This window comes from Achroia grisella, unplaced genomic scaffold (genome assembly GCF_030625045.1).
Source record: "Achroia grisella isolate CSIRO2021 unplaced genomic scaffold, CSIRO_AGI_Agris_v1 utg402, whole genome shotgun sequence".
Lineage (NCBI taxonomy): Eukaryota > Metazoa > Arthropoda > Insecta > Lepidoptera > Pyralidae > Achroia > Achroia grisella.
In genome coordinates this window covers 98,683-119,217 of record NW_026712841.1, presented here as the reverse complement: position 1 = coordinate 119,217, position 20,535 = coordinate 98,683, and the positions used below count along the sequence as shown (strand labels likewise).

Below are 20,535 nucleotides of genomic sequence, written 5' to 3'. Positions count from 1 at the left end.
TTTCTTACCTAGACATGTACTACAAGTTGCACGAGCAACTCTTTTCCTTTTTAATTTTCCAGAATCAGATACTGAACAGTCAGTATCCATAGACGACTCTAAAGCCGTAATTAAGATGTCCATTGGAGTGTTTGGAATCTCATTTTCAAATCCTGGAGGAACTATAGTCGTAGTTCCCCCAGGATCGTCGGGCGGTTCGCCCATATAGAAATAAAATCTAACTTACCAATATGATATGTACACACCAAATTACACACTAAAAATAAATATAATAATAACACTAAATACAACTAAAATTACTAAAAACCAATCCTTAATCTATATGTTATTGAAATAATATTTCCTGAATTAAAAAACGCGTCCGGTCAAACCAAAATTTCCCGCCCTTTTTTTCAAGCTAATAGTTTTATAGAGTACTTTTCTCCTCTTAGTCTCTGGCTTATAGGCACAATTTACACGCTCATCTAACTGACAGAAAATTAGTAAAAAAAAAAACGACGCCAACTTGGCACTATGGTGTAGTCGTCAATTTTAATTCTAATTTGTCAAAACCTTCATAATTTTCTTTATTATTAATTAAAATGGTCTTTAATTTTATTTGATTGCTGTTTCAACTTCAATGTTTATTTGTAATACGTAATTGTGCATTACTATTTCTTTTAAAATGGAATCGGATTCTGGTTTGCAATGTGATGCTCCCGATGGCGCGGAAGTATCTCCCTTAGCCGCAATCCAGGCCGCAGATACAGCAGAATTAGCTGAAAATAATGTATCTAGCCATGAATCTGAAGCTGCTAACGCTGAAGAATCAGGTACGGTACATGTATTAAAATACAATTATGTATATTTAATGTTACTGTATATTTGTGAAAGTTTGGCCTATTGCACGAGTTGTATTTTATATTGTTAATGGTTTTATTTATATATATGTAATAACTTTATAGACCTAAACAGTTGCTACATAACAATCTTATTGATGTGATTTAGATATGATTACATTTTTGTGATTATTATTATCTGGTGACATGCTAGCAATAGGCTATATTGATAAGTGCTCCTTTTTAAATATTAATATAAAATAGTAAATAGTATTTTGAAAGTGTATATTTAATGTGTTCAGTCAAGTAGTAAGGGTTCACTGCCAAAAATCACTACCAAGCTTCACCATTTCTTACTAATTACTACCACAATGTACAACCAAAAGCTGAGCCTACAAGACACCAGAGTTGAGTTTCTACAAAGAATAGAAGAATTTGAGAAGCGGTTGCAAATGGCTTTACATTCTAATGCTGTCACAACTGCTATAGCTGTGGACTTTTCTGCATTCAAAGATCTCACTCTGCAGAGCCTCTCTGCTTTGCAACACCAAATGGACTTGCTTGTACTTGGTAGACAGGCAAGAAATGTGCAGTCGTAGGAAGATTCTGCTTATTCATGGAGTTCCAGAGGGTAAGCAGGAAAACACAGCTGCAGTTGTAAAGGATGTTGTTATTGAGTAGCTAAAAGTGCCAGATTTTACATTTGATGGTATTAGCAGATGCCACCGGATGGGATGAGTGAATTCATCGAAATCTCTTCCTATTTTAGTAAAGCTGAGCAGTATTGAGAATCGCGACAAAGTCTGGTTTGCAAAAACAAACTTGAAGGGATCTAATATCACTGTGTCCAAATTTCTAACAAAATTAGGTCCCAATACTTTCATGATGGCCAGGCAATGTTTTGGAGTCAAGAAGTGCTGGTCACAAGATGGCTTCATTCACATATTGTGTCCCGAGGGTCAAAGGTCCCGCTTTAGCAGTATAGCTGAGTTGCAAAATATTGCGCCACTACCGGACCCAGAACTGTCAGCCCCACAGCTAAGGGATAACATTGCTGCATCCAAAACCAGGCGAGCCAATATTAGAAAATAGGTGCAATGAAGCTGCATGATAGGTTTTTTTTGCATCCATTCAGTATAAATTCAAATGTAGGGTACATTTCTATAGAACTCTCTAGAACTGGTGGTACATTGTATATGTGTTTCCTATTCAAACATTGCCAATCTAATTAACTCGTCATACCCATTTTTCTTTAATATTTATATTACTTCCTTTGAATTCTTTATATTTATCTTCTAACAACAATTTCTATTATGACAATTAACAGTTTAGTAGAATTGACTTAATTGATAAATCTGTATTTATGTCAATGTCAAAAGTTAACCGAGACTATAGACAATCATTCCTGTATAGATTAAATTTTAGTTTTTTTTCTCTTATTTGTTTTATGTATTTTTTGTAATTAGATACTAGCGGTTTAATACACATTATAGTATTTCCTGAAGTTTAAGTGAAATAATATAAAGTGTTTTGTTCATTCAGCCGGTGGGTGGGGTGCCCAGATATATATTGTAATATTTAATTACAATTTTTTTTTATAATTGTATATATTTTATAGAATATTCATATATTTTAGTATCTGAAGTATATTATATAAGTGTATTTTATATATATATATATATATATATTATTAAATGTGTGCAATGCAAAATAGTATTGAAAGTGACTATGATGAAGACAACTTTTTCTCTGTATCTTCGCATAATTTAAGCAGTAATAGTGGTAATAGTAGCATGCTCAGTTTTCCTTCTCTGTCCGATGTTTTAGCTGGTTATTTTTCAGATGTACCTAATAAACTTCCACATTATTCATATTAATGCCCAAAGTATTCCGGCACATTATTCAGATTTGTTGGCGACCCTCGACCATCACAATATACACGCAATATTACTACTCCGAATCTTGGTTAAACCCTTATCGCCTCTACACATCTTACTGTCTTCCAGGATTACGTCTTATCCGCAATGATAGGACCGGCAGCGGCGGTGGCGGTGTTGCCATATATTTACGTTCACACATTCCTTTCTCGATTATTAGTATGTCTACACAGCCACCTCCGACAGATACTGGTGAGTGCAATTTTGGTGGCATGGATACTGAGAGGTTGCACAGTGAAGCCGGGGAGATAGATTGGTCACCTGTTTTAGCAGCTAAATGTATTGACGACAAAATTAACCATTTTAATATCATAGTAACAAAGTTATACGATGCACATGCCCCTTTACGACCCATCCAAATTAAACATGCCCCAGCGCTATGGCACACGGAGGAACTTAAGGCACTAATGCAAAAAAAAGTTTTAACTAAAGCGAAATTTAAATGTCGTCCGAAGGCTGATGATAAATTAAAGTATATAGAAGCCAGAAATCGCTGCAATAGTTGACTCTGCCAAAGTTTGGTAATTCCTTCGATCACTTGGAGTAGGAAAAGTCCGACCGAATAACTTGCCTTCTAATTTAGACATTAACTCTCTCAATCAACACTTTTCGTCATTTTCTACTATGGATATAGATGACAAAACTAAAACAATATCACATCTTTCATCACTTCCAACACCAAATTTTTCTCCTTTTGTTTTTAATAAATTCACAGAGTGTGATGTTAAGAAGAGCATTATGTCAATTACTTCTACTTGGTTGGTTCTATGGGAAGGATCATGTTTCGACTGTCGAAACATGATCCTTCCCATAGAATCGTCCCATAGAATCCTCGATGAGATCTTACCATTTGTTTCCACATCCTCAATGAAATAATATTAACAAGTGATTATCCCAAAATCTGGAAAGAGGTACAAATAATCTCGCTTCCTAAAAAGGCCAACCCTACTACCTACTACCGTTTCCGTCCTATCTGTATTCTACATTTCCTTTCTAAAGTTCTAGAACGTTTAATCCAAATATCCAATTCACCCATTTTCTAACCAAAAATAACCTTGTAAACCCCTTTCAGTCTGGCTTCCGATCTGGTCAGGTACAGCACAGTACAGGAACAGCACTCGTCAAAATCACTGATGATATCAGATCGGGTATGGAAAATGGCCAGTTAATTGTCCTCACCCTTCTTGACTACAGTAACGCTTTCAACACCGTAGACTTTCACGTCCTCGTGGAATTACTGCGCTCTCTTAACATATCTCCACCTGTAGTTGAATGGTTTCTCAATTATTTGTATGGGCGTCGGCAGAGGATTCGCACAGGTGACACATTTTCATCTTGGTGTAATACCGTTCCTCAAGGTGGCGTTTTATCTCCTCTACTTTTTGCAGTCTTTATAAACTCAATCTCCGATTTATTGACTTCTTCCTACAATCTACATGCAGACGTTTTACAAATCTATTATCAGGCCTCACAAGATAAAATAAATGACGCTATTACTGATAATAATGACCTCACACGCATAACAAAGTGGAGTAGATCTTTTGGATTGACAGTCAATGCTACAAAAACTCAAGTCATTGTAGTCGGCAGCTCAAGGCAGATCAGCAAGATTGACTGGTCCATGGTCAATAAAATTAAAGTAAATAATGATTGCGTTTAGTAATTTAGTTAAAAACCTGGGCATCCATATCGATACCTGTCTATCTTGGGGACCTCAAATTCAAATTGTTAGTAGGAAGGTGTTTGCATCTCTGGGTTCACTGCGGAGGCTGCGCAAATTCCTGCCTATTGCTACTAAAATTGCGCTATCTCAATCTCTTCTTCATCCTATACTTGATTATGCTGACACTTGTTACTCCAATATTACAGAAGACCAACTTAATAAACTTGAGACTTCAAAATACGTTTATTACATTTATTTTCGGGCTTCGAAAATATGATCATGTCTCCGAGTATCGCGCTAAACTCAAGTGGCTTCCCATTCGTTTTCGCCGGAATACTCACATTCTTACCCTTCTTCATAACATTCTCAATAACCCTTCAACTCCTTACTACTTAAAGGAGCGGTTTGATTTCCTTCATACTTCGAATACCGTTGATCTTAGGTCGTCAGAAAGTCTCCTGTTAAAGACCCCAAGACATAGCACAACGTTTTATGACAAATCGTTCAGTGTATTGGCTGTTCGTCTTTGGAAAGAACTACCAGTATGGATTCGAAGGATAACATCGTTGCCAAATTTCAAATCACGTATTAGAAACCACTACTTCTGTAAGGTATAAGTACCGTCATAGTAATTGTATGTATTTTGTATATATATATATATTTATATACTTTATAATTATATGTGTGTATTCGAAATATGTAATTTGTATATACAGTGGGTTGCCAAATTAATAGGAACAGTCACGAAATATTCGTTTTTTGTAAAACATTGGTCTATAATTAATTAAAAACGTCACTTTAGGCTATAATTATATTTAATAATATCAGACACATATCTTATAATGAATTTAGACTATAATAATTTAATATTTGAACAACTAGAAAATATAAACAAGTATAATAAAAATGATGATGGGAAATTATTAGTATTTTGTCACATTTCCTTTTGCTTCTATCAGTGCTTGAATCCGCCTCGGCATACTTTCAATACATGTTTATATATACTATTCTTTTATTTTGGGATTGTGAAACCATACATTTATTAATTTTTCAATTAGTTTTACTTTGGTAGTTATGATTTCCTTAGCAATTTCCGCCTTGGTAATTTCCCACAAGTTTTCTATGGGATTCATATCAGGAGAATTGCCAGGCCAAGGTATAACTGGAATGTTGTGGTCTTCCAAAAATTTGGTTACACTCCTCGCTTTATGACATGGAGCTGAATCGTGCATAAACATAAAAAACGAATTTATCCCCATTCGGGAACCATTCCTGATTGCGGCAGCAATTTCTAATACTTGCTTGTATTGGTCCTGTCTCATGGTTCCCTGGACGATATAGAGGCGCCCAACTCCTTTTGCGCTGATGACAGACCATACCATTATTTTTACAGGGTGTTTAATTCGTTCCACTATGCAATCAGGATGAAATTTCTCGCCTGGGCGCCGCCTCAAGAAGTTACTTTTGTTGGCCAGAATTTCAAAAGTTGACTCGTCTGAGAAACATACCTAAAAAAATATAGAAACTATTTATAATTTTTGTAATATGATTTTATATAACACAAATAAAATTAACCATAGAACTGACCTTATTCCAGTCTTCAACAGTTTTCAGGCGGTAAACGAGCCCAAAAGCCTTTTCTTTTTCATCGCCTCTGTTAATCGGGGTTTCTTAACTGGACGATGATGTCATTAATTTCTGCCAAAAACGCTGTACAGTTCTTTTTGAAACACGTATTCCAGATTCCTGTACTATCTGAGTTAAAAATCCAGCACTTTTCTTTCTGTTTTGCAAGCAGATATCTCGAAGTTTCCTATCGGAACGTGTTGTTGTGATACGTTTTCTGCCACATTTGCCTTTTCTTTTGGGCGAAAGTGGCTGATTTTGATCTAAATTTATTTTTATTTTATTGACGGCAGATTTCGATATCCCGGCCAGTTGTGCTATCATCCTCTGAGAGTGATTTGTGTGTAGGAGAAGGGCTTTAACCTCGGATTTTTTTCTCGTCAAATCTATCGACCCATAGCCAAATGAAAATATAAAAATAAATAAAATTGTTCTAAAATCCGCTCCAAAATACTTTAATTTTAATTATAGTAAAATATTACTTACTTGCAGGTATTGATTATTTCACAAAACCACTAAAGAACTGTTTAAAAGAATAATTTACGTGTTTCACTTTTACACGTGTGAACGACTGTGTCTCTCCCGTCATTAAAATATATTTCCAAAATAAACAAATCTCTCAGCACTTGAAATTCACTTTGAATTTGAGTTATAGAGACAAGGTGAACATAAAAACATATCAGCAAAAAACTTTTACCACTTAAAAACGTAGTCAAGACCACTTGAAGAACAAAAATTATAAAAAATGTGACTGTCCCTATTAATTTGGCAACCCACTGTATACAGTGGTGGACGCATAATTAGAAACACTACAGACGGTCCTTGACATTTTGTAAGATACTTCACTGCAATCAATTTTATTTTTAATTTAAACAATAAATAGGACAACAATATGTTCAACAATTTATAATTTATTATAAAAACTATATAAATTCCACTACATAGGTGTAGTTTCAATATTACATTACCGGCAACGATTTAAATCAGTTCTAAGGTATGAGCAATAATGGTCAACTAATTAGAAACAACAACAAAAAAAGTATAAAAAACTATATTTTTTCAAGTATTAGTAATTTGTATTGTTATTTACGAAATATCTACTACCCACAGCCTACAATGGTTATAATTAATATAACAGTACTGCAACGACATGGCATAGATTCAATCTATTTCATACATTTTTCTAGGAGGATTGAATTCCATGCTTCTACAAATGATTCATATTGTTCATTTTGACTGGTGTTACGTTTCTTTAAGACTGTTTTTTTAACAATATACCGCAGATTTTCTATCGAGTTTAAATTCTAACTATTTTCTGGCCAGTCTGAAACGGATGTACGCGGTTCGGTAAGAAAATATTTGGCGCTTTTGACCGTGTTTTAGGGTCATTGTCATGTTGAAAGATCTATTTGACAGCCAAACGATCGTCCGAGTATCATTATCATCATCATAGAGAATCATTGTGTGCTCTAACATATTTTTGTACTGACATTGAGTCATTGTACCTTCAATCTTCCAAATGGGATCAACTCCACATCCGGAAAAACATCCCCAAACTATAATGTTAACGCCACCATGCTTGACTATAATCCTTGTGTATTTATAATTAAAAGCATTGTTTAAAGAACGTCTAACATGGCGCTTTCATTGGAATTTACCATATTTATTTTTGTTTCATCTGAAAATAACACTTTTTTTCATTCTCGTACTGTCCAATTACTATATTCTTTAGCAAATAATAATTGCTTCTCTCGGTGTTGCTTTGTAAGAAGCGGTACCTTTCGAAAGGTTCATCCAAACAATTTTGCTTCCACTAATCTTTGGCGTATCAGTCTTGACGAGATGTTTCTCGGGTCATCAGACAAAAAACTTCATTTTTAATCTGGCTGGAGCCTTTAAATTAGTCTTTATTAGCAACACGAACGATTAGCTTATGCTCTTTTGGAGAGGATTTTCTTGGCCGAGCCTTTCTAAGACCATTTTCAACTGTTTCATCATTTCCATGTGTTTTGTAATGATCCATTGTATTAAAAACTTTCTTAATAGAACAATGCAAATGCTAAGCTATTCTTCTGTACGCCCATTTATGATCTACATGTGAATTTACAATTACTTGCTAACTAGTTGACGCAACACAATTTTTATTTTTGCCCATTTTGAACAAAATAGAATTCAAAATAGATTAAATTTTGAATTGCCGCCAAAATAATAGAAAAAGGCAAGAAAGAAATATTATTCTTCAATTTCAAAAAAAGAACGAGTTATGGATGCTTTTTTAAAATGTTTCTAATTAAGCGTCCAAGTGGCAAGTAACAGTAAATAAACTCCTACATGTTTAAGACTCATTTTATTTTATAATTGAAAGTAAAATATGTTTTATATTTTATCCATTTAATGAGTTTTTAATTTGAGTGGCTATATTATTGCATGATTATTAATTATTGAATGTGTATATTTTATTATGATAATTTGTACGTGGAAGTTATACTTTCTTTATTCATAAGAAGTGTTTCTAATTATATGATCACCACTGTATATGTAGCTATTTTAATATAACTCCTCACTATTTATTATTGTTCACCTCGACCAGACCCAAGTCAATCACTCCTCTCCATCCTAAGGTTTCCTGAAATATCGCTTTTCAGCGATAAGGCCGCCCATTGTTGCCTCTTCCTTTAGAGAATGTTGTATGTTTATACATATTTATGTATTAATAATGTATATAAATGTTTGTTTGGATACTAAGAAAGAACAATAAAGAATTTTCATTTTCATTTTCATTTAAAGGATGGGGATGTTCTAAGGTCCTAATGTGTACAAGGATAAACTTCAGGATCCATTCAGAATTTGGTAAAATGCTAAATATCTACTTTAGTATCTCATATATTAGTACAGTTATGTACATTATACTGTATGAGCTAATCTGAGATAAATTTTATTAAGTTTATTTATTGTAAGTACTATTAAACTAAAATATTACTACTCTCAGTTGGTAATAAATTACTTTTATCTGAAAACTGTGTGAGTGTGCGTACTTCAAATTAGTCAGTCACAGTAGAGCAATTCCTGTTGAAAAATTATGGGGTGAAAATTAAATCAGATGGCTTGCCCCATGGCTTTTAATTCAACTATGTTGAATCATGAGTAGAGTTGGAGTTTCCTTCTCATCCCATCTTCCAAACCCTTATATACAGTGACATTGAATATATTTTATCTAAATAGAAAAAATACTGTAGGATTAATCAAATTATGAATATTATATGTACCTAATAAAATGTTACAAAATTATGTACTATATAGTGGCAAATGGGGGTGCTCCAACAAGTAGCAGCGATGCTTTGGACCTAGAGACTGGTCCACCATTAGCTGATACTGAGGATCTGCCTGCTACTGAACAAGGTTAGTAGGTGGTAATAAATTAAATATCTAAAACATTAAACAACTTTTTAAAAATTAGTACATATATTAATAAAATATTAATAAATATTGGGAAACTGTATGGTAGGGTTAACAATTGTGCCAAAAACTAATATATGGCAAATATTTGTCCTACAGATGTAGCTTAACTAAAGAGTTGAAATATAAGAATTAATGTCTTCTATTTAAAAAATGCTTCTTTGAAGATTTCATCTTCTGTTTAAATACCTGAGTTTCCAAAAATACGATGATACATTTTTCTTTTAATTGTACTAAGAAAATAAATATCTTCGGATATTCCACTACCCAATTTTTAGAAAGGCAGTAATCCAATAGTAATAATTCTCTCAGTATGAACCATGATGTTTTCAAATTAATAATTAACATAATTTTATATGCACAGATAAATATCTTCGGATATTCCACTACCCAATTTTTCGAAAGGCAGTAATCCAATAGTAATAATTGTCTCAGTATGAACCATGATGTTTTCAAATTAATAATTAACATAATTTTATATACACAGACATATGTTTCTACACTTAATTTATATTAACGGAACAGATATTTTTAATTAGTGAATAATTTATTCATCAGTATTATTTATTACAGGCAACCCAGAAGAAGAAATGGATATTGATGATACTACTACTGGGACTGTTGCTGATGAATCTGCTTACATAGGAGATAATTGTCTATCTACACCAGTAAGAAAATTTCATTACTAACTTGAATTTCTGATGATCTATCATGGATGTATTTGTAAATTAAATTAATTAAAAATTAGTAATTAGACAAAGCTAATTGTGAAAACAACCACACTTCGAAATATACATATTTAGCTGTTAAAAGTATATTTTGTGATAATTGTATAAAATCTTAGTATTTCGGAAAGTGTCTGATGCATCAATCAAATATATCTGGAATATGCTATGTGTACCATGGTACACATAGATGGATCATGATCCATCTATGTTTATCGATCTATGTTTAGTGATTATTAAGTGATTTAAAAAGTTATTTAGAAAATATAATTAAAGGTACAATAGCAAAATGTTAATGTTAGTTTGAAAGTGTTTTTATTTTTTCTATTATAGGTAGCCACAGAAGATAATTCACCTCAAGAGATTGACCACCAGCTAGAACCAATAATAAAAGAGCAGGGCCTAGATGAAACTGAAGGTGTAGGTGCTGTAGCTGAGGAATCTCCTGATCAGTCAATAAGCTCTGCTATGCCTATTGATAGTGCTGTATGTGAAGGAGATGGAGCTCCAATAGCTCAAGACGGTATGGGATACTATATATTATTGTTATTTCCTAAGGTGTGCACACCAACTGACAATTTGTCTGCATATTCAGCTTAAGTAATACATATTAATCATCTTATTTTAGACGAATCAAGTACAATGGATGAAGATATGGGTGGTGGGGAAGGTGTCGCCAGTAGTGACGACGTCAATGACATAAGTAGTGCTGCACAAGAGTCAATCAGTACAGGGATTAGGTTAGTATAGTCAAAATATTTCCATAAATAGATATTAAGCCCATGATATGACATAAATTGGTAATTTTAACTTTACACAGTTCAAGCACAGCGGAGGGAGGAGCCGATATTAGCAGCAGTGGTCAAAGTGAAGCGACTCTCATATCGTCAACAGCCAATGGCCCAGCAGTATTGCACTCTTTTTCTCTGACTCCACAGCAACAGCATACTAACGAGTTGGTATATTTTACTACAAACCTTATCTAATATAGTTAATATTACATTTCAATAGGTTTTTGAACTTTTTGTCATCTAGGTTCGGTGATGCCGACACTTCTGAAATGGAGGGCACCGCCGACACAATGCCAACAGTAAGCGAGTCTATGCCGCTACTCACCATGACGGCAAACGGATCCGCGTTGCTCTCGCCTACCTTATTGCAAGGTAACCTCATGTTTCTATTTTATATAGAGCGCTGCCGCATGCAACTTATTCTGCGCCAAATTTAGTTTACCGTCACTTTATTTTTTACACTTTAGCACAAACTATCATGTCACCTTTGAGCAATATTTGGATATGAAAAGACGAGTTAACTCGTTTCTGATAAGCAATGTCTTAATTTAATGTCAATGATTTATTCTTTATGATTTATGGTACTGTTTTACGATTATTGTAGTATAAAAACGGCTATGTGAGCGTCATTGCTCAGAGGTTTACCACACCATCTTTTGGAAGTTACAGGAGATTCAAATTCGCCACTCAACTCACTAGATGATACCAGAGATCGTATCGGTTCGGAAATACCATTGCATTGGAAGGTAATTCCACAATGTGGTTGTGCGAGGCAAAAAGTTTCTAGAAAACCGCACTGTGGAAGACCGCCATTCATCCAGATGATCAGAATGGTATTTCAGTTTCTGGCGGGTGGTACGGTGGTGAAACTCAGCAGCTGGTATTAATCCGAACAATTCCTCAGAACACTCCCGTGATATATGCGGTAGAAAATGCACAGAGATGCAATATCTCGCCGCAAAGCCAATGGGTCGAGTCTGTCACATAGACGTTGATTACCAATGATTCTGGCTGCTCGGTTCTGAATGCGGTCAAAGGGAAGTAGCTGGTATTGTGGTGCTCCCACCCAGAGATGAGAACAGTATTCCATATGCGGCTGGATCTGCGCCTTGTATAATTGACTTGTAACATGTCATTGATATGCAGAAGGAACAGAGTCGGAGATAGCACACAGCCTTGTGGAACACCAGCATTCACAGAGTGTGGGTCGGAGCAAGCACCATCGACAACGATCTTGATGCTCCGATCAGCGAGAAAGCTGGCGTCCCATTTGCATAACTTCGCAGGCAACCCAAAGGATGGTAGTTTTGAAAGAAGAGCCTTGTGCCAAACCCGATCAAAGGCCTTCGTAATATCCAGACTAACAGATAGGGCCTCCCCCTTACTCTGAAATCTGTCTCATCACAAGAAGAATAAGCAAGAAACTTGTGTGTTGCTCTTTTAAACAATCCTTGTAAGTTCACATTTTACAAGACGAAACATGTGAATTCAAATTACCAACCAGCACTAATTTATTTAGGCTCAAATATTTATATTTGAGCCTAAATAAATTAGTGCTGGTAAAAACACAATAAGATTAAATCAGTCGTAGTGATAAGAGCAGACCAGTCCCTACAAGCAGCACTCGTTCACGAGTATGACGGATGAGCCAGCCATCACTGCGCTCGACCATATTTTTTAGGGAGCCCAATGACCCGGCCTACCACGCCGTCACATGTCTGGATATTTTAGTGAGCATGACTACTCATATCACAGGTACAAAGCCGCTACGCTATCATATATCAAGAAAGTAGTATGAAAAATAAATTACAACGTTGTCCGCGAATAAACTTATTCTTGCTATATATTGCTATCATCTATAAATTCATCTATCCTATATAATAGGCTTTTTTACATAACATTTGTTTAATATAAAATTTGAATTGCCTCTCTGTCAGATTTAGCGTAGATTCTGGCAGTTTATTATAGAATCTTACGCAATTACCATAAAATATACTACTTTGTGTAGACGGCATTTCAAATTTTATTTGAAGACAACGCGTGGAATAGTGGTAAGCGATGTATGCGAGCGGGAGGTACAGTGAGAACTGTGTGCAGGTGAGGAGGGCGGCGCGGGCGGCGTGTCATCGTCGGTGGCGGCGGGTGCGGCCGAGGGTGCGGCGGAGGCGGAGGGCGCGGAGGGCGCGGTGAGCAGCTCGGTGGCAGCCGGCAACGGTGCGCCACCGCTGCCGCCAACCGACGCTGCGCACGCACTCGCCACGCTCGCCAGCGCTGCGCTCCACCACCACCACGAGCAGGTGAGCGAACACTACACTCACTACCTACTTTAAAGCAGGTACACTCCACTCTCCACTACACAACTACTACCTCAAATCAAATCTAATGTCTTTTATTCATATAGGACATTTTAGCCGCTTATGAACGTCAAGATTGTTACCCTACCGTCAATTCAGTATACAGATTCAATTGAAAAAAAACTAGCAAGAAACTCAACAGAATTCTTTTTTAAAGCCTATTGACGTTGTGTACTTATATAAGTTTCTATATCTAACACTAAATGAAAATCCCATGCCTGAACAACTATTGCCATGCATGCTTGTCATGTTTGCCTGCCTAGCGATTAGGGGAAGGCGCGGCTATATACATATAATTTCTAAACTCCTCCTCCTGTCACAGTTGATTACATTTGTAAGACTTACTCATCCTAGTGGGACGTCACTATAACACAGAAAAATACATATATCACATATGTATTTTTCAATTTTACTCTAGTACTATTATACTAATTTGTTTTGTTAGCGAAGTTACACTCTGAGTGTAACTTTGTTAACAATATAAATTTAACCTTTTTTTATTTTTATGTAGATGAGGTTGTGGTATAATTTATTAACTAACTAACTTAACTAACTTTAAAGTATTAATTAAGGTTAATGTAACAAAAACAATTTGCTATCAGATACAATGAAAAACGCATTATACAATCGGTCTGTTTTGTAGCCCTATTTTTTAAATTATCTTTTTAGACATATGTTATTTTAAAGAAATTATTAATTTGTTTCTGATTAATTTCAGGCCGAATCTGAAGAGTCGAAGCAGCAAAATGATGAAGATGCGTGGTATACTGTTGGCATTGTTAAGGGTACCACATTTACGGTACGAATTTAATATATAATAAAGTTTTAATTGCAAATAGATTAAAATGACTTCATGAAATACTTTTACAAAATTAGTTACTATATTTATGTTTTGAATTACGAATTATATGTGTTATATAAGTAACGTTGATAACTATATCGACAACGAATTTTGCATCATAAACTGATTCAATTTTATTATTTGTAGGTGCAAAACTACATATCAGATCCCAATGTAGACCTCTCTACCCTATCACTAGACAATGTCCCCGATTTGTCGGGTTTGCCGACTACAACACTCGAGCATGGTACTGCGTACAAATTTAGAATCGCTGCCATCAATTCTTGTGGCCGTGGAGATTTCAGTGAGGTAAAGTTGCATTTAATTTAACATATGATAATTTTTATAGAATTATCTAGTTTGGAAAGGTGCAAATCTATTGAATAAGTGTCTTAAGAAGTCTGTATAATTTTTTTTGTTCCCACTTTGTTTTTTTCTCCTTTTAATGCTAATGCTGCTGTCTTTCACCGGACAAAGCACTTTAACAATATACAGTATTATAACATTTTTTTAAATGTACACATATAAGTGTATAAATCTTAATATTTTAGATATTTAAATGTGCTCGCTTCAGTCCTATTAACCTTACGTCCTATTTATACAGTTCTTTTCACAGATATCTCTGCTTTGTGACACATGAGAATTGAATTTCAACAAGTATATAAATAATTCTCAGGAATCGGCGTTTAAAACTTGCCTACCAGGATTTCCGGGCGCACCCTCGGCTATCAAGATATCCAAGTCTGTGGAGGGGGCGCACTTGTCATGGGAGCCGCCTCAGGTGGCAGCTGAAGGAATCTTTGAGTATTCCGTTTACCTCGCTGTACGGTCTAATTCACAACCTAAGGTAAATAGTGTGCTTTATTTTACTTTTATTCATTATTATCATTCCTAGTTAGCCATGTCTTGACCCATTTTTTCACACGTTATACATATTATAAACATTGAAAATTTGTAGATTGTGATTAATCAGTATAAAATATAATCACGGGCACAGAGTTTTCCAACGATTATTGTTTTATAGTCGATATAGAAGTGTGTTGTAGAATTTTTTTATCTAGTATACTTATAGCACAGATAACATAATATTACATACAGATACCCCATCCCATACAAGAAAATGGTTCCTTCCTAACTCGGGCTATTCTTCGGGCTATTTTATTTCGCCACCGTAGCCGCTAGATGTCGCTAGATCTGAAGCAGTTCGGATTACTAGTGGGTGCTTAGTAACAAAGCATGAAAATAGATGGCAGTCAATTCAGTCTACATGACATCTGTTTTGCAAAGATATGTATATAATAGATATGTAGGTAACTGTATCGTGTACCTCATTAGGGACGATTCAAGATTCAATGTAAATGTGTAGGTATAATATCGTTAGCCGACACTCTGCAGATATGGCTTATGTGCCAATGTATATACCTATTATGTTATGGTTTATTTTACATTCCATGCCTATTTTTTTGATATGTTGTAACGCGTTTTAATGCTATATGCGTATAGCCCGATTTTGATACTTTTATACTCGTACGTATCAAAATCGGCTATATGATTTTTTATTTCAATCGTTATGTGTAAGAGACTGGTTTTAGCTACTTAATTTACTGGTATATACCTCATGTATTCTACGATGTACCCCTCTTTTCCCTAATGAGAATTCCGCTATATCTTATATATAAATTTTGTATCACAGTGTTAGTTGCCATATTTCTCCCACATTTTGATGAAATTTGATATGTATACTTGCCACAATCTATTTTTTATACCCCTAAGTCATAGGGGTGGCCTACCCCGAAAAAATATTTTTTTGTATTATGGACAATTTTTTATTTATTTATAATGTTACATTAAAAATACACACACGCCTAAATTTTCACCCGTCTTTCACCAACCCCTATTTTTAATAGCGATATTATTACAAATATTATAAATGCTAAAGTAACTCAGTCTGTCTGTTTGTCTCGCTTTCACGCCAAAACTACTGAACTGATTTAATTGAAATTTGGTAGACAGATAATGTAGACCTTGAGAAAGGCTACTTTTTAATGCGAAAAAGTATTGAAAGGGGAAATGAAAGGCTATATGAGGACTTCGTAATTTTTAAAGTCAGATCTTGTAAGATTAAGTGAACAGGGTTGGTCTAGGTTTTTCATTATTAGAAATGTGTAACGGGGTAACACGTTATTTAGTGCGAAATTGTGTATATTACAATAAAATTTAACGAGAAAATATTATAATGATGTCACTGGGACACTCATTGCCTTACTACTATATCGTCCGTTGAACTTTCTGGAAACACGAGAGGCGCGCTCCTATTGGTTAGTAGATGAGGTAGACGAGTCTCACGGCGCCGCAGCGTAAGTACTTACTATACATACGTAGTATACATATGAGTGTTACAAATGTTTTTATTACGAGTAATATTACTCTGTTATCTAAGCAAGTAATGTGTGCTTATTTTGAACTTGATAACATTCTGAATTACTCGTATATCTTTCAATATCTTTAGCGGTATAAACCAGGTTATGTACTATTACTAGTATTGTTAGTGAGGGATAAAGTTGATGAACAAAAATAAAACAATATTCGTATTAAAAATATATTCATCTAATATTTTTGGCATTATTTTTAAGTTTCTTCCAAATACAAGGGGTCTGACATGGGGTGTTATGTACCTACATTAAAAGATACTTTTTGAAATGTATGATATGTATGTACCTACATTAAAAGATAATTTTTGAAATGTATGAAAGAAATGTATGTACCTACATTAAAATATAATTTTTGAAATGTATGAGATGTATGAAAGAAATGTATGTACCTACATAAAAAGTTCATTTTTGAAATGTATGAAATGTATGAAAGAAATGTATGTACCTACATTAAAAGATAATTTTTGACATGTATGAAATGTATGAAAGAAATGTAGTACCTACATTAAAATATAATTTTTTAAATGTATGAAAGTAATGTATGTACCTACATTAAAAGATAATTTTTGACATGTATGAAATGTATGTACCTACATTAAAATACATTTTTTAGAAATGTATGAGATGTATGAAAGAAATGTATGTACCTACATAAAAAGTTCATTTTTGAAATGTATGAAAGAAATGTATGTATGTACCTACATTAAAATATAATTTTTTAAATGTATGAGATGTATGAAAGAAATGTATGTACCTACATAAAAAGTTCATTTTTGAAATGTATGAAATGTATGAAAGAAATGTATGTACCTACATTAAAAGATAATTTTTGACATGTATGAAATGTATGTACCTACATTAAAATATAATTTTTGAAATGTATGAGATGTATGAAAGAAATGTATGTACCTACAAGTTCATTTTTGAAATGTATGAAATGTATGAAAGAAATGTATGTATGTACCTACATTAGAAGATAATTTTTGACATGTATGAAATGTATGTACCTACATTAAAATATAATTTTTTAAATGTATGAGATGTATGAAAGAAATGTATGTACCTACATAAAAAGTTCATTTTTGAAATGTATGAAATGTATGTACCTACATTAAAATATAATTTTTGAAATGTATGAGATGTATGAAAGAAATGTATGTACCTACATTAAAATATAATTTTTGAAATGTATGCACCGTATAATAACAGTACACGTTAAACATCATACCACAGAGTCATACGCAAGTTAAAAACAAACTGCTATGATATATTAATGAGGAAGGAAAATCAACTTTATGGTATTCGAGTTAGGGTCGATTTGTCTCTTTTTTTTAAATACTATTTTAATCTTACCAGTTGCCAGTATTCGAAGACATCTACGATTCGTACTCGATATTTTAAATTATTATGTAATCGATTATTCAGTACAAATGTAAATAACCAACGACACTAATAATGTACTACTATATTCCGTTCTTTGAAACGGAACACTGCTATAATACATAATAATGAAAATTTACTGTTCACAACGACTCATTAAAAGCATCATCGAATAATGCGCTGAAATAAAATCCTGTTATCGATTATTAAAAAAAAACGATAATACATGTATTTATTTTTAATATGACAACACTTCATACATAAGTATTATTGGAAATAGTATTACTTGCTTGTTCGGCTATTTTTAATTTACTTAAAAAAATTTATATGTTTAATTTACAATAATAATATATTAAGTGCTTATTATTGGAAAATATAAAAAAGACATTTAATTAGGCCGATACAAATGACGACAATGCCATCTATGAAAGCATTTTGAAAACATTGATTAAAGTGTAATTAAGTCGAAATATATGAAGTGCATTATTTCATTTTAACGTTTTGTTTTTTAATTTGCAAAACTTCGATACCAATCACGCCATCTATATGCAACTTTTAGCAATAATAATGGCTACTTCCTCATTGAGTGCCACTGCTTATAGTATACTTGACTTAGTATTATGCTTTCCATTAAGAGAAAAGGATAATAATTAATTTTCACAAAATTATTATTGAACCAACTTCTGGTTGGTTCAATAATAATTTTGTGGTAAACTACTTATAGTAACAAAGAACCATCAAGATATAGCAAGGTATTGCATAGCATCGCACAAAAAATATTTGGTTAGTATTGATACCCTAATTTTAGCCAATTGAATATATGGTCCACGTTTATTCCTCTATACAGGAAGCGTCTAAGTCTCAGCTGGCGTTTGTGCGTGTATACTGCGGGAAGACGAACACGTGCGTGGTCCCGCAAGCATCGCTGAGTGCGGCGCACGTAGACTCATCCACGAAGCCTGCGATCATCTTCCGCATCGCTGCCCGCAACGAAAAGGGCTACGGACCGGCCACGCAAGTCAGGTGGCTGCAAGGTGAGCTTTGTATAATCAAACATTTTATATATTACTATGAAGTCCTTGATGTGTTTAATGTTATTACGTTACTACACCTGAATGCCACAAGTTCGATCAGCGCACAACACAATTTTTTTATCATTATTTGGTTTATTAAACTGATGCCCAGTTTAATAAACTAAATACGTACGTACGTACTTGAATGTTATATATTTATAGAAATATATTTAGGTAAAAAATTTAAGCCCTCGACTTCATATCCGTGCGCCGTGGTATTTCGAAAACAAAAATGTATTACTTTTTTGTTGGTAGACTGATTGGATTAAAAGACATAATTTCAAATGAAGTGTCCCACAATACATTGGTGAATACCTCACCCAAATCTGTGAAGCCATTTCTGAAATTAGCGCTCACTATTGCAGAGACAAACGAACAAAATTTCTAACAATTTGTGTTTTATATTGAGGTGCTATCTTTTTTGCGTATGGCGATGTGCACACTACGTTATTCATACGTTATTTGTACCTATCAACATACGACAGGTACAGTTACCAATGTAGTTGTGCATTTACTTTGCATGTTTTTATTTATATTACTGTACCTTTTACCTTATGTTTGCGTCCTTTAATGCAATTTTTTTTATCCATATATAGGTCTATAGTACAAATGAACCGCTGCATTGTTTGTTGCAAAACGTGTTTCTATCCTGACTTAATTTATTTCGCTTTTCAGATATAAAGTCTACAGGAGTGAAGAGGGCGGGTGAGGGTAGACTACCCGGCGCCTCACCCTCCAAGCAAACTAAACAAATAATACACTAAGTGTTTACCAATTAAGAAAGCCTTGACTTTTTACGTAGAATAATTATAATACATTAGCTATATGTACAGTTGATGATTAAGTGAATCTATTTGTCTTCAGGTGCGGTTAATATTTTTTTATCAACTGAAATACTTCATTACGTGAATTATTTTCATTAAATAATATTTCCTAGTGAAATGTTGTTAACATTTCTGCAGATTATGTTCTTATTGTGACCTATGTGTTGATTTATATTTTCGGCATTCTTAAGCCTACTGAAAGGTAATCAGATTGACTGAGAGTAGTAGGTGAGCATGCAATTAACAAGATAAACTTGACTGGGTGCAGTAACTCTGATGGTATCATATAAATAACTGTGTCTTTTCTCTTTGCGATATGTAAAGAATGTAGAAAGTACTTTCGTAATAAAAAAATATGTAAAATTTATGAACCAAACTTGACCATAAACAAAAACCTTTAATATGTACATAATTTATAGTGCTACACTGTTTTGTAACAATACTTCCCCAGTTCAGTTCTATATTTGTTTCCTAGTATATAATTGTTATTTATATAATGTTCCGTTAAAACCAAATGTATAATCACTAAAAAGGAAAATAGGTTATCGAAATAAAGAAATATCGAATCGCATTTGGCTTTTAATACTTAATTACATATTATTGAGTACACTATAC

General features: G+C 33.8%; 1 protein-coding gene across 2 annotated transcripts; it reads left to right on the top strand.

Moving 5' to 3' along the window:
• The first annotated feature begins 484 nt into the window (after positions 1 to 484).
• On the top strand, positions 485 to 20,491 carry LOC131844592 (host cell factor-like). 2 transcript variants are annotated; one of them, XM_059193517.1, is made up of 13 exons: positions 485 to 812; positions 9,345 to 9,443; positions 10,074 to 10,168; positions 10,559 to 10,748; positions 10,854 to 10,965; positions 11,046 to 11,180; positions 11,261 to 11,388; positions 13,114 to 13,313; positions 14,089 to 14,169; positions 14,359 to 14,520; positions 14,888 to 15,058; positions 18,871 to 19,057; positions 19,772 to 20,491. In XM_059193517.1, exons 1-13 carry the CDS (start codon positions 665 to 667, stop codon positions 19,858 to 19,860), a joined length of 1,797 nt encoding a protein of 598 aa, XP_059049500.1. In that variant the 5' UTR covers positions 485 to 664; the 3' UTR covers positions 19,861 to 20,491. The 2 variants fall into 2 exon arrangements, with proteins under 2 accessions (XP_059049500.1, XP_059049499.1); XM_059193516.1 differs by having other exon boundaries at positions 11,237 to 11,388.
• Positions 20,492 to 20,535: the final 44 nt, after the last annotated feature.

Excerpts from the sequence above, each read along its gene's own strand:
- LOC131844592 (XM_059193516.1), top strand. The coding sequence starts at position 665 with ATGGAATCGGATTCTGGTTTGCAATGTGATGCTCCCGATGGCGCGGAA. Across the intron at positions 10,966-11,045 it reads TCAATCAGTACAGGGATTAG|TTCAAGCACAGCGGAGGGAG; the intron begins GTTAGTATAGTC and ends AACTTTACACAG. Across the intron at positions 11,389-13,113 it reads CTCGCCTACCTTATTGCAAG|GTGAGGAGGGCGGCGCGGGC; the intron begins GTAACCTCATGT and ends AACTGTGTGCAG.